This window comes from Pelophylax lessonae (assembly GCF_965119305.1).
Source record: "Pelophylax lessonae genome assembly, chromosome: 11".
Classification (NCBI taxonomy): domain Eukaryota; kingdom Metazoa; phylum Chordata; class Amphibia; order Anura; family Ranidae; genus Pelophylax; species Pelophylax lessonae.
In genome coordinates, this window is record NC_138778.1 from 19,092,741 (window position 1) to 19,108,549 (window position 15,809).

Genomic DNA, 15,809 nt, shown 5'->3' on the forward strand with positions numbered 1-15,809 from the left:
TCTGATGAGAGCGAACAAGCGGTCCGCTCTCATCCGATCCCCCATAGAGGGCAGCGGGGGCTGAGACACCTCCCTCTCCGCTCTGCAAGCGGAGATGGAGCTGTCATCCGCCCGGCTCAGCGGGGATCGCGGATCGATCCCCGCTGAGCAACACGGATCCGCCTACGGAGCGTACCGTGTGAAAGAGGCAGTTACATTTTTTTTCCTTTTTCCATTTTACTATCTGTATGTAATCTTTTATGTTTTGCAATAACACAAATAAACAAATGTTGGTGTTCTGAATGAGTACAGAATCTGTTAATTTACATTTTTTTTTTGCTAGGCATGTCATGTAAAAACGTAAACAAAGATATAAGAAGACAAGCACAAACCAATTATCTGAGTCCAGATATAGATTTTATAGCCCTATGGAGAGGCTTCTTTCTGCTTACCTTGCATGAATACCCTTCTTGGAGTCCTGGCATATTTGTTTTATTGGCGGAATCCTAGGTGATGAGAGAGTGGTTTGGGGAAGTAAAGTGGCGGCTTAAAGTGATTTTATATGTTACATGGCTTCTATTGAATAAAGGAGGTCATGGAAATCTGGTAAGCTAATACCCTTATTACACTACGGGTGACGGTGGTTGCTGGTGACACGTTTTGTGTGGAGTTTATGAAGAAGCACTTTTTCATGGTCTCATTGGACCCGAAAATTTGACTTTACTGTGGAATCTTTTAGTTCTTTAATAATATATATATATATATATATATATATATATATATAATTTATTGGTATATGGATTCATTTCTTTTTACCTATCAATGTTATTTAATTTTACAATTTCAGCGCAAGACTTTAATTTATATATATATATATATATATATATATATATATATATATATATATATATATATATTTATTTATTTATTTTTCATATTTTTTAATATTTTACGCCCCATCTCCTTGCTCCTCTTTTCCTCCAAACTCCTTGAACTTCTGGTCTACAACTGCCTCACTAAAAACAATCTTCTTGATCCCCTTCATTCCATATTTCTCCCTCAACACTCCAGGGAAACTGCTCTCCTAAAACTCACAAAAGATCTACTAACAACAAAAAACAATGGACACTATTCTCTACTCCTACTCCTGGACCTTTCTGCTGCCTTTGACATGGTTGACCACCCCTTCCTCTTCAAAAAACGTCATGCCTTTAGTCTTCGTGACTGTACTCTTCACTGGTTCTCATTCTACCTAAATCACTGCACTTTCAGTGTACTTACAATTCTACTTTCTCCTCCCCTACTCCTTTTTTCTGTTGGGGTCCCCCAAGGTTCTGTTCTTGGACCTCTCCTACTCTCGATCTACACATCCTCCTTGGGTCAGCTGATAGCCTCCCGTGGCTTTCAATAACATTTAGACGCTGACAACACCCAAATCTATCTCTCTACCCCTCAGCTAACTCCTTTAGTCTCCTCACATATCACTAATTTGCTAACAGTCATATCAGTCTGGATGTCACACCACTTCCTCAAACTCAATCTATCCAAAAACGATCTCAAAATATTTCCTCCCCCATGTGCCTCTTCCCCTGATTTCTCTGTCAACCCATCCCAGCATGCCAAGGTTCTAGGTGTAGTCCTGGACTCTGGACTGTCCTTTCAGCCCCACATTCAATCACTGTCCAAAGCTTTCCACCTCAACCTCCGCAACATCATAAGAATGCGCCCCTTCCTAACCAATGACACCACAAAGCTCTTAATTCACTCCCTGGTTATCTCTCACCTCAACTACTGCAACTTCTTCCTTATTAGCTTACCTTTACATAGGCTATCCGCCCTTCAGTCCATCATGAATGCCTCTGCAAGACTCATTCACCTTACAAACCGCTCTGTCTGCTACTCCTCTCTGCCAATCACTCCACTGGCTTCCACTCACCCAACTAAATAAATTCAAAATACTAACAACAATTTACAAAGCCATTCACAACTCCGCCCCCAGCTACATCACTAACCTAGTCCCAAAAAAACAACCAAACCATTCTCTTCATTCCTCAAAAGACCTCCAGCTCTCTCCTAGCTCCCTCGTCACCTCCTCCCATGCTCACCTCCAGAACCTCTCCCATGCTCTGAAGCTCCCTACCCAATTCTGTCCGACTATCTCCTACTTGGTCCACTTTTAGAAGATCCCTCCAAACCCTTCTCTTCAGACAAGCCTACCCTGCCCCCACCTAACAATTGTACTTTTTCTTTCAGCGCACCCCCCACAGCTATTACTTTTGTATCTCATAACCCTCCCTATTAAGCCTGATAAACAAGGGCAGAATATCGGCTGGTTCAGCAGAAAATGTCCGACATTCGGCTTGTAAGTACATCAGCCTGTCCAGGTCCTGTTGAACGGGCATGCTGGAAAACCAGCATCCAATCGGCATCCGATCAGTGCTGGAAGCCAGTGGCTGCGAGTGTTGACCAGTGTGTTCTAGTGGGGAGGCATTCTCCCTGTCAGAACATAATAGCTCAGCGGGTAGATCGCTGTACTAACATTGCATAGTTAGTACAGCGAGCTCTTCCTTTTATTTTTCGTTCAGCCTTCTGGGTTGAACGAATAAAAACTGAGTTTGTGTGTACCAGGCTTTAGATTGTAAGCTCTAATGAGCCGGGCCCTCTGATTCCTACTGAATACATTTTATTGTAATTTTACTGTCTGCCCTCATGTTCTGGGTAAAATGTTGGTGCTATAAAAATCCTGTACAATAATAATAATAAATAATTTGTATGTAAATTTTTTTTTGCATTAAAGAAAAAATAATCATAAATAATAAACTTCTACTTGATTTGTTAATAACTTCCATGTTGCATCACATGCTCATATTTGGTGGACATGCCCCCTGATCCATTGGTATTGGCTTGAGGTCCTCCAATGGGCCCAAAGGATACAGGGCTGCTCTATTAGGGAAGATCCTTGGGTAGTTTTGCTCCATTTTGCGGACGAGCCAGTTGACCGATATCAAAGGTCAATCACCCCACACTTACTGAATGCAGCGAAGGCCCTGATCCCTCGGTTGTGGAAACAATCTAAGGTCCCATCGATCCAACAGTGGCTGCACCAAGTGGATCTTGTATATCATATGGAAGATATTACTTATGCCCATAGAGATCAGCCACATCTCTCGTACAAAATATGGGCCAGCTGGCTCGCCTTCACTCAGTCAGCAGACTATGCAGCATTAATGTCTAAGCCTACTTGATATTGCTCATCGGTGTGTCTACAAATACATATCCTTAATGGTTTTTTACATAAGGTATATTCACACTTTGGTCAGCTTGTTCCACCCCCCCCCCCCCCTATGGTTCTCCTTTTCTCTTCTTTCTTCTACCTTCTCTGTCTCCCTCACTTCTTTTTCTTCTTCTTCCCCCTCTTAACCTGATGTGTTATTTTTAATGGTTTTGGTTGTTACCTATGTTCATACTCATACGTGTCATCAGAGATGTATAGTAACAAAGTAGAACTACTTAAGTACTGTACTTAAGTACCGAAATGCGGTATCTGTACTTTCCTAGAGTAGAATTTTTTTCTCCTACTTCTAAATTTCAAATTTTTTGAAAAAACTACTTGCAATACTTAAGTAAAAAAAATGTTGAATACTTTAGTACTTCTACTTAAGTAACTTTTTCTGCGAGCACTTCCACTTCTACTCAAGTAATTTTTTGATCGAGCACTTGTACTTTTACTCAAGTAGAAATTTCGAGTACTTTATACAAGTCTGCGTGTCATACATGTTCTTTTGTATGCTTTAATTATTTTTTCTGTACACACAAAAAATAATGGGCTTCCAGTGGTTGGAACGCTCATGATAGGCTTTCACTTCCGGGTTTCGCTCAGCCGCTCCGCCTCCCTCTACTATTTATTGGTTTGCGTCTCCGTCTAGCCGCACCCCTGACGACGTCACTGTATGACGAAACGCGTCTGGATTGGCTGACGGCTTGACGCATGCACAGACGAGGGACGCGGTGGCCATCTTGTTGGTGGGGAAACCAACGACTGCTACCATGCTGATACACGCTGATACATTGAATGCTGACTATCGACCTTAAATATGTAAGCTGCTTTCTTTTATTTTGCAATAAATGATTCGAGTTACTACACCATGAGGGGATTATGTCTTTATGTCTCCTGAGTGCAGTAAAGAGTCTTTGGGAATCTATTCTGGTCCATACTAAGAGGAGGTGTTCAGATGTTACTGGATCCTGTCTGTCATAGATACATCAGCACTTTGGGCGTTTTATGACCCTGTGGGGTCTAAGGAGCTGGTAAGAGTATTCAGTGACTCTGCTTGGTGGTGGACTTTCCTATTTGCACCCCTTCTTGTGGATTTATTTGGACTCTCTATTTGCACATGGGACTCATGTTGTCAGCTGCATTTGTTTATCCTGATTAGTGCGACACCATCTCCTACACAACACACAAAAAAAATAACTTCCATGTTTTGCACCGGTAAGTATGTAATTTTAGCATTGTTATAAATGGTAAATTTGTAATTTTGATAGCCGAGACTGGGGAGTTACCAGCAAAATTAGTTCCCAGACAGAAGAAAAAAATGTAACTTACCATAATGTTAATGGAAACCCCATTACTGGTTTACAATGGTCACATAAACAAAATAAATAAACCACACTGGTCAAAGCAGAGTTCTGGCCTCAAATACCTTTTTTAACTAAAAATACCCCTATAACACTAATCCATCACCCTTTACAGAACCACTATTCTCATACTTAGGTGTACGGTATTGGATTTTAGTCAAAATCTTACTTTTAAAAACGCTGTCTGGGAGCGGCCATCTTGGATGTGGGCACCTGAAGCTGCAGTGTAATCTGCTGTGTCCTTCTTCTTGATTCCAGGGAGTGTTCTTGGAGTTCTTCCTGATTCCAGCCTCCTGGGAGTGATGACAAACCTCCAGAATGCAATGCAAAGGCGGAAGTGATGTCAGTGGCCGTGGCCACATAGGGGGGAGAAGGAGGAAGTACAATCAAAAATGCCCAGAAAATAAGGCAAGGGAAAAAAATTGAAAATGCCCAATTGTTGATCAGCATAGCGAACACTCCAGGAATCACTAAAGTTGCAAAATAGGCCGGAACTCCACTTTAACAAGGCCTATTGAGCCTTGCCTACTTTGGATAAGCCATACCCTTTGTATGAAGCAATACCTTTTCCCCTTCTGTTTAAATTTCCATGGAGCAGAAGGTGGAAACCCTAGGTCAGTGATGGCGAATATTGGCACCCCAGATGTTTTGGAACTACATTTCCCATGATGCTCATGCACTCTGCAGTGTAGTTGAGCATCATGGGAAATGTAGTTCCAAAACATCTGGGGTGCCAAGGTTCGCCATCACTGCCCTAGGTCATCAACATAATACTGTGAAAGAAAAGAGGTAGGTGGAGCTAGACAACTCAAACATAGTGAGAGCACTACGGGTCCAGAAAACACACATTTTTCTCCACTGAGACAAGATAAAACATCTGTTTTTAATGTTGCCACAAGCAATTTTTAATATATAATTTAAGCACTTTTGAAAATATATAACAAAAAAAAAAAAAGAAAAAAATAAATATAACAAATAGAATACATTTTTACTAGTCACATGGCACATATCTGATAAGGTGTGCCTTTGGCTATAGACAGAACCCGGATGCCATTTTGCGCTCTGAGCATATATCAGTCCTCCTGACAATTCTAACTATATAATGCGGTCAAGCCCAACCTCCAATTAAAATCAAAACCCCTTCCAGATTTTCTAACCTGCACCATAGATGAACCAAACTGCACCCACCTTCTCAGTCCCTGGACTAATATGCCAATATTAAGAAGCTAGGATGAGTTTGTAGGATGCTGCGACCAAGAGAGTCTTTGTAAAAGGTGGAATGTCAACCCTACCAAAGAATCGTCGAGGAATCACCAATTTTTCACCAAAATTTTTACCAAAATTTGCCAACTAATTATTCGCCTAAAGTTATAAAGCACATTCGCTCCCATTGCAGTGGGTTTGCAAAGCATGCTTGTTGCAATCATGCGTAAGATTGGTACCTCTCTGATACAATTATCTAAAGATATAAAGCAAATTTGCCAACATTAATGGTTAAATTTGGCCAGGCCTGGTTGTCAGTAATAACAGTGGCTTTATCCTGCTGGACTGTTTGGATAGAAAGCAGATTTAGAAGAGTGGTTAAAAACACCAATAACATTTTTTTTTTACGTTTTATGTTTTTTTTTTTTACATTACTATAAAATAAAAATGTAATACTAAATTAAAAAATATATATTAAAATAAAAAATAAATAAAATCCATATATTTATAATTATATATAATTCTGATATAATAATTAAAATATATATAATTATATCATTTTTGCTATAAATCCTTATTTTACTAAGAAACTTTTTTTACTGCGTGCATCCATGACACTTGGTTTGCAAATCATGCTGGGATGTTTCTAATAAGAAATGCAAGCTGTCATCCTACTGTAGATAAATTTGGCAATTAAAACATTTCTGTTTCTTCTAAAAGAGGGGGAGGGGAGTTGTGTCCTTCCAATGATCATTCGGTCTGTTTAAGCTTTCAGCTAAGGGTGCAGGAAGGGGTTTGCATACCTCTCTGAATCATTTATCTAAAGCAAAGGTCTCCAAACTTTCTAAAGAAGGGGCCAGATTACTGTCATTCAGAATTTAGGGGGCCAAACTGTGGATATTGGGAGTAAAAAAAGGTCCTGATTTCAGTGGGAATAAACAATGCCATATCTTTGCTGTCATTGGGAGGAAATGTGCCCCATCGTTGGTGTCATTGGGAGGAAATGTGCCCCATCGTTGGTGTCATTGGGAGGAAATGTGCCCCATCGTTGGTTTCATTGGGAGGAAATGTGCCCCATCGTTGGTGTCATTGGGAGGAAATGTGCCCCATCGTTGGTTTCAGTGGGAGGAATTGCGCCTCATCATTGGTGTGATTGGAAGGAAATGTGCCCCATCGTTGGTGTCCTTGGGAGGAATTGTGCCCATCATTGGTGTCAGTGGGAGGAATAGTGCCCCATCATTGGTGACAGTGGGAGGAATAGTGCCCCATCATTGGTGTCATTGGGAGGAATTGTGCCCATCATTGGTGTCAGTGTGAGGAATAGTACCCCATCATTGGTGACAGTGGGAGGAATAGTGTCCCATCATTGGTGTCATTGGGAGGAATTGCACCCCATCATTGGTGTCATTGGGAGGAATTGCACCCCATCATTGGTGTCGATGGAAGGAATAGTGCCCCATCATTGGTGTCATTGGGAGGAATAGTGCCCCATCATTGGTGTCATTGGGAGGAATTGCGCCCCATTGTTGGAGTCATTGGGAGGAAATGTACCCCATCTTTGGTATCATTGGGAGGATTTGTGCATTAGGGTCAGTGGGGTAGGCATTATGCCCCATTGTTGGTTTCAGTGTATGAAATAGTGTCCCAATGGCCGGATAAAAGCAAGCAAAGGGCCGCATCTGGCCCCCGGGCCACAGTTTGGAGACCACTGATCTAAAGTTATAAAGTACATTTGCCAGAAATATTGATTATTATTGGTCAGATTTGGTTGTTGGAAATAAAAATGTCCTTTGGAAAAAAAAAAGAAGAGCGATGCTGCCAATATAAATATGCTTTTACATTTTATCCTTTTTCACATTAATATTAAAGACAGATATATTACTCTTTTTTTTTTATTAAAACAAATTAAGCAAATTAAAAAAATATATATATATTTTAGAATCCCTTGAAAAAAAATAGTAATGGTTGTCGGTCTGTTGTTTTTTTAATTAAAAAAAAACTGTTGTTTCAGATAATTTTTGCTATAAATCCTTATTTTTCAAAGAAACATTTTTTATTGGGAGCATCTATGACACAGGGTTTGCAATGCATGCTGAGATTTTTCTAATAAGCAATGATTGTTGTTACCCTATATAAACTGATTATTAAAACACCTTTGTTTCATCTAGGAGAGAGGGAGGGGAGTTGTGTCCCTCCTCTAATTAGGTCTGTTTTAGCATGGCAGCTAAAAGGCAGGAGGGGGCTGTGTACGTCTCTGAATCATTCATTTTAAATTTAAATCACATTCACCAGCATTATTGGTCATTATTCGCCAGATTTGGTTGTCAGAATAGTATTGGCTTTATCCCAGTGTGCCCTTAGGAGAAGAGTGATGGTGATTTACTGTACATTTTTTTTTTATTATCATATTACTGTATTATAACTGTATTACTGTATTATAAAAATGTATTACTTCATTAAAAAAAAAAAAAAAAAAAAAAAACCTCTTTTGGATACCATTGAAAGAGAGTCAATTTTATTTTTTATTATCAATAAAAAAAAAAAAAAAAAAAACAGCGCAATCATTCCTCTAAATATACAAATATATAAAGTCCAAATATAATAAGACCAACTAATATTCATTTATTTGGTATTATTATATTTGGACTGTATATCTTTGCATATTCAGGGGGGTGATAACACAATTTTTTTTATTATTTTCATTTTTCTATAAATCCTTATTTTACAAAGCGACATTTATTATCGGATGCATCCATGACACTGGGTTTGCAAAGCATGCTGGGATAATTCTAATAATAAATGCTCGTTGCCATCCTATGTAAACTGATTAATTAAAATGGGGAGTTGTGTCCCTCCTCTAATCATTAGAACGGTTTAGCACAACATCTGCTACCAGAGAGCTCCTACTTTTGTAAACAGCATGCCCCCTACTGGTTGCAAATAGTAAATATGTAATATTCGTATGCAATTGTTACATTTACATTGTTAAAAAGCAATAAAAGAGGAGACTAGTCACAAGACCTATCAGCCTTTTTTTTTTTGCTTTCTGTGACCAAATATGGTGAAAACATTATCAGAGTGGTAGGAGGGGGAAAGGGGACATTTCCAATGGGGACCCCAAAAAAAAAAATATCTAACAGATGTTTTAGATACCCTCCAAACCTACTAATCAATAGGGTTTCTTTTAAATCATTGTGTCCTTCATAAAAATTTGCCCATGCTTACCAAGTGGGAAAAAATCTCCCAAGTGGTGTCCCAGACAGAAAAAAAGTTGCTGCTAAACCAACTGCAACCAAGACATTTGCTTGTAATCACACTGGAAGAGATACCATTATAGGTCCAGTTCACTTCTAGTCCATTTATATTGCTCTCAATCAAGCCCTAATGAAAGATGTTTTTTGGACTGCCGAAATGCGTTGAATACTCTTTGGATTGTCCCCCCGGAATAAATTTGTATCTGGACCTCTTAGCACTTCAGCTTCCATTTTTGTTAAATTACACAACAAGCAAAGGAGACCATAGAGATCCTCTGGGGTGTTGAACCTGCCTGCCCAGGAACCCAATCACCTCCATCAACATCAATATTTTAGGATAGCAATACCTAAAAGATAACCTTACGGGTCCGCCGCTAGTTTTACACTTTCCTCAAACCGAACAAACTTTATGGGGGTGCTAACCCTACTCTACCCAAACCCAAAGAAGGGAAACATTTAAGCTAGAGATTCACTTTAGGTGGTGCTAACAGCCCATCACTTATGTCGCAACCAAGGCAAGAAGTGATATCACTAGTCTTGCCAGTTTCCTAAACATGGCTACAACAGAAACAAAATGGCTTCCCGACCTGCATACAAGCAAAAGCACAAGTTAAGTGAATTATTTCCAATGCACAAGATAACACTTTATCCTTGGAACATGGAAACAGTGTTTTGTGGTCTACTTCACATAATTAAAAAAAAAAAAAGCAAAATTTTGATTATATCCACAAACCGCAAAGATGTAGTGAAATATAGGCAATGTGCACTTGGTAGTTGTATGACACTAGCTCCTCATCCCAGGACTGAAGGTTTAAAATCAGCTCCCAGCAGCTGTGACCGCTTTGTAGCCATGTCCACTCTTATATTGAATTGCATTGTCCACCATCTACAAAGGACGGGTACCAGCAGCAGGAGGCTCCCGCTGTAGCTGCCATTGCCAACTATTCTTTTTCTTTCCGTAAAACTGTTTGGAGAAACAAAAAGAAGACTGCTGATGATATTTTACCTGAACTGTTGGGATCTGGATAGTCAATATCTCTTTGAATGCATTCAGGGTTTGCTATGTAGAACAATTGGCATCAAGCTCATTAAAAAAAAAAAAAAAAATCCTTCCTTAAAGCTTCTTTTAACATTTTGGAAATATTTTTTTACTTTATGAATTAGAATCCTTTAATAATTGTTTTCTGGTATACAAAAATAACTTCAGCTTTAACATTCCTGTTAGTCCTTGGGTTACAGTTGCCCCTTACAGGTTACATCTAGTATGAATCAGCACCAAAGCTTGGTCCTACCCATCACCCACGGTTCTACTTCCTTAAAGCTTCCTTTATCATTTTGTAAATCATTTTTTTCTTTATGTATCAGAATCCTTCAATAATTGTTGTTTTCTGGTGTACAAAAAATAACTTCAGCTTTAACATTCCCTTTGATCCCTGGGTTACAGTTGACCCCCTGATGGTTACATCTAGTATGATCCACCACCAAAGCTTGGTCCTACCCATCACCCACGGTTCTACTTCATTAAAGCTTCCTTTATCATTTTGTAAATCATTTTTTAATTTATGAGTTAGAATCCTTCAATAATTGTTGTTTCCTGTGGATCCTTGGGTTACAGTTGCCCCTTGCAGGTTACATCTAGTATGATCCAGCACCAAAGCTTGGTCCTACCCATCACCCACGGTTCTACTTCCTTAAAGCTTTCTTTATCATTTTATAAATAATTTTTTAATTTATGAGTTAGAATCCAAGAAAATAATTGTTGTTTCCTTCGGATCCTTGGGTTACAGTGGGCCCTTGCAGGTTACATCTAGTATGATCCACCACCAAAGTTTGGCCTTAAGCCCCGTACATACGTACCGATTGTCGGCCGTAAATATTCGGCCGCCGAACGATTGGCCGATTGTCTGCTTGTTAGTATGATGCTTCCGACAACCGACAGCGACTTTTCGGCCGAACAGAATCGGGTGTGCAGGCTATAAAATTTTTGTTGGCCGTCACCAGAACGGCCGATTGTTCGCCAGTCAGTACAGAATTCGGCCAACAAACAGCAGATTAGCAAGACTGGGCATGCTCAGAAAAGAAAAAACACACGGAAAGTTAACCATCACATGACATCACTTCTGCAGTCGGCTGTTGTTGGCCGACAAAATTCGTGTGCAGTCTTTTGCACTTTTCAGCCGACAGGACAGCACCGGACAAAAGACGGCCGATCGTTCGGCCGACATTCGGTACGTGTGTACGGGGCTTTACTCATTACCCATGGTTCTACTTTCTTAAAGCTTCCTTTATCATTTTATAAATAATTTTTTTCTTTATGTATTAGAATCCTTCAATAATTGTTGTTTTCTGGTGTACAAAAAATAACTTCAGCTTTAACATTCCCTTTGATCCCTGGGTTACAGTTGACCCCCTGATGGTTACATCTAGTATGATCCACCACCAAAGTTTGGTCTTACCCATCACCCACGGTTCTACTTTCTTAAAGCTTCCTTTATCATTTTATAAATCATTTTTAAATTTATGAGTTAGAATCCAAGAAAATAATTGTTGTTTCCTTTGGATCCTTGGGTTACAGTGGGCCCTTGCAGGTTACATCTAGTATGATCCACCACCAAAGTTTGGTCTTACCCATGACCCACGGTTCTACTTTCTTAAAGCTTCCTTTATCATTTTGTAAATAATTTTTTTCTTTATGTATTAGAATCCTTCAATAATTATTGTTTTCTGGTGTACAAAAAATAACTTCAGCTTTAACATTCCTGTTGGTCCTTGGGTTACAGTTGCCCCCCTGAAGATTACATCTAGTATGATCCAGCACCAAAGCTTGGTCCTACCCATCACCCACAGTTCTATTTCATTAAAGCTTCCTGTATAATTTTGTACTATTTTGTAATAATTTTTTAATTTATGAGTTAGAATCCAAGAAAATAATTTTTGTTTCCTTCGGATCCTTGGGTTACAGTGGGCCCTTGCAGGTTACATCTAGTATGATCCACCACCAAAGTTTGGCCTTATTTATTACCCATGGTTCTACTTTCTTAAAGCTTCCTTTATCATTTTACAAATCATTTTTAAATTTATGAGTTAGAATCCAAGAAAATAATTGTTGTTTCCTTCGGATCCTTGGGTTACAGTGGACCCTTGCAGGTTACATCTAGTATGATCCACCACCAAAGTTTGGCCTTACTTATTACCCATGGTTCTACTTTCTTAAAGCTTCCTTTATCATTTTATAAATCATTTTTAAATTTATGAGTTAGAATCCAAGAAAATAATTGTTTCCTTCGGATCCTTGGGTTACAGTGGACCCTTGCAGGTTACATCTAGTATGATCCACCACCAAAGTTTGGTCTTACCCATGACCCACGGTTCTACTTTCTTAAAGCTTCCTTTATCATTTTGTAAATCATTTTTTTCTTTATGTATTAGAATCCTTCAATAATTGTTGTTTTCTGGTGTACAAAAAATAACTTCAGCTTTAACATTCCTGTTGGTCCTTATAAATCATTTTTTAATTTATGAGTTAGAATCCAAGAAAATAATTACTGTTTCCTTCGGATCCTTGGGTTACAGTGGGCCCTTGCAGGTTACATCTAGTATGATCCACCACCAAAGTTTGGTCTTACCCATGACCCACAGTTCTACTTCATTAAAGCTTCCTTTATCATTTTGTAAAAAAAATTTTAGTTTATGAGTTAGAATCCTTCAATAATTGTTGTTTCCTGTGGATCCTTGGGTCACAGTGGGTCCTTGCAGGTTACATCTAGTATGATCCACCATCAAAGCTTGGTCCTACACAAGACCCACGATTCTACTTTCTTAAAGCTTCCTTAATCATTTTGTAAATATTTTTTCTCTTTATGAATTAGAATCCTTTAATAATTGTTGTTTTCCGGTATACAAAAGATAACTTCAGCTTTTACATTCCCTTTGATCCTTGGGTTACAGTTGCCCCTTTGCAGGTTACATCTAGTATGATCCACCATTAAAAGATTGGTCCTAACCATGACCCATAGTTCTACTTCCTTAAAGCTACCTTTATCATTTTGTAAATTCTTTTTTTGCTTTGTAAGTTAGAATCCAACTTTATGAGTTAGAATCTTTCAATAATTGGTGTTTCTTGTTGATCCTTGGGTTAGAGTTGCCCCTTTTCAGGTTACATCTGACATAGCCCACGACCAAAAGGTTGGTACTACCCATTACCCACAGGACCCTAAAGTGCAATGTGAATTTCGATAAAAGTGCACTTTATGAGAAAGGTTGCCTATTAAATTCACAAAAAGTTGTAAAATCAGTTCCTCAGTGCATTCTTGTTTTCAATAATTGCATCAGATAATGCTAAGAAAACGTTAGGGCTGTCAATTTGTAATCTTGAGTGTTTTGTTATGATGTGTAACAGATAATGAAAGTTTCATGAGTAGGGTGGCATAGACAACAAAAAGAAAAAAATATGAATTTCCATGTCAAACTTTTACAAATGTATCCCAAGACTTGATAATAGATATGGTACGATGTACTGTGGTGGCAGTTGAAGGTGCCACATATTGGGTGCCTTCCTAGGCCCGTACAATTTTAGCTCCTTGGTGTTGATATAGTTCCAGATTTGCTTGATACTTTTTCTTGGTGAGGAAACACTCAATGAATATGAGTCCTTCCAATAATGAGTTTATTTTGTTTCTGAATAGAAATAAGTTTCAAAATAAGTTAACCAGTCCGCTTATACCCAGAGACTGTCTCAAAGAATTTAGAAGAATCCAGCAACCTTTCTGTCGGAGGAGCTACAGAAGTGGTCTGGCAGTGACTAGTTATAGAGGCCTCAGAGTGCAGGTGTCCCAAAAGAAAACCTTCAGAGCACAGAAATCGTAGTCTTTTACTTATAGAAATGGTTTATGATGATAGCAGTAGTTGAAGGACCACTTGAGGTCCAGACATCTGTGTAGAAGCGACTTTCAGAAGACCTTCCATCATGTGTCACTTTGTTCACCAAATTCTCTCTGCTATTTATTACATAACCAACTTAGATGGTTGCAGGTGGAATTATTCTGATATGCAGCTATATTTCCAGCTGGGCTCACTTAGATGCTAGTCTGAAGATCTCCATTAAGCAATGTGCGTTGTGTCTCTGTAGTTTCATTCAGCCTGGACTTGTCTTGTTTGCTGTCGCTTCTGTCACCCTCGTCCATGCCACTAACCCTTGACAAGCACAGGACGTTCTGAAAGCTCTTTTTAAAGTTGTCGGAGAGAAAGGCATACAAGATGGGGTTGGCACAGCTGTTGGCGTAACTCAGAACCACCACAAAGTCCCACATGGCCTTCAGGCCTGGAGTTGGCACAATCAAGAGAGACACGGAGGAGACATTGAAGATATAGAATGGGAGCCAGCAAAATATGAAAACGGCAACCACGATGGACACCATCCTGGTGACTTTTTTTTCCGACCGTTTCCTCTTGGAGGAACCCACTCTTATGCCCGATGACTTCACTTTGATGATGATGAAGAGATAGCAGAGGCAGATAATACTTAGCGGGATTAGGAACCCTAGGATAAAGGCATAAATTATAAAACCAGTGTACCACGTCCCAGAGTTCCCAGGCCAGATTATGGTACAGCTACCTCTCCCGCGATAATACTGAACTCCGGCATAATTCATAATTGGCATGATCACCAGGAGTGAAATGGTCCACACTGCCGCATTGACCATTTTGGCAGTCCTTGGTCTTCTCCATTTGGCTGACTTGATGGGGTGAACCACTGCCAGGTATCGGTCGATGCTCATGACAGTAAGGCAGAAGATGCTGGTGAACTGGTTTATACCGTCCACCGTCATGACTATCCTGCAGATGACTTTGCCAAATGGCCAATGGACCAAGGCTACCTGCATGGCTAGGAAGGGCAAGCCAAGCATGAAGAGTTCATCAGCAATGGCCAGATTGAGAATGTAGATGTTGGTGATTGTCTTCATCTTGGCGTAACGGAGTATGACGTAGATGACCAGTGTGTTTCCACAGAGACCCACAATGCACACCACAAAGTAAATGAAAGTGAGGACGGCATTACTAGTCATGTCATAGTAATGAGAGGTCGAGTTCGTAGAGTTCGTGACCATGTTAGTTGTGGTATCTATGATGTCACCCTGTGACACTGGAGAAAAGTACAGTTCCGTGATGTTTGGCAAGTCTGAGTAATCCTGATCCATCTTGCTGTCGCAGAGTGAGGCCCAAAAAAACACGTTTTTACACGGCGTTCATCGCCTTTCCTCAGCTGTCTTCAAACCTTGGTTAGATACACCCCTGAAACAGAACACAGAGACTGTAAGAAAGCCGAACTATTGTCAACAAGATTTACTTTACTCTATCCAGGAGTTAAAGTGTAAGGAAAGGCTAAAATCTTATTTTTAGTTTTAGATTGAGGGAGATTAAGACCGTCTATCAACTATCTGTATCCATGCTGGTGAGATTCACCCCCTCTACTTGTCCTGCTGCACATTATCACTTAGAGAGAAAGCGAGGGGAAATCCAAAATGTTGGACTTTTTACCATTACAAGAGGTGAGTAGGAAATCATTCAATGGGGACAAATGTTTGGGTGACAACCAGTGCCTGGTCTAGGGTGAGTTCAACTTTTGTACTTACTTTGGACATTGATTTTTTTATTTATCTTAAAAATTAGGGTCCATTATTCTTGATCCTTTAGACCAGGGTCACTATTGGGTAACAATAATACAACCCCAACACT

At 39.5% G+C, this 15,809-nt stretch overlaps 1 protein-coding gene across 1 annotated transcript; it reads right to left on the reverse strand.

Annotated features, from left to right (window-relative positions):
* Nucleotides 1–12,619: 12,619 nt before the first annotated feature.
* Nucleotides 12,620–15,362, reverse strand: SSTR2 (somatostatin receptor 2). Its single transcript, XM_082272983.1, has one exon. It carries the CDS (start codon nt 15,269–15,271, stop codon nt 14,150–14,152), a length of 1,122 nt encoding a protein of 373 aa, XP_082129109.1. The 5' UTR covers nt 15,272–15,362; the 3' UTR covers nt 12,620–14,149.
* Nucleotides 15,363–15,809: the final 447 nt, after the last annotated feature.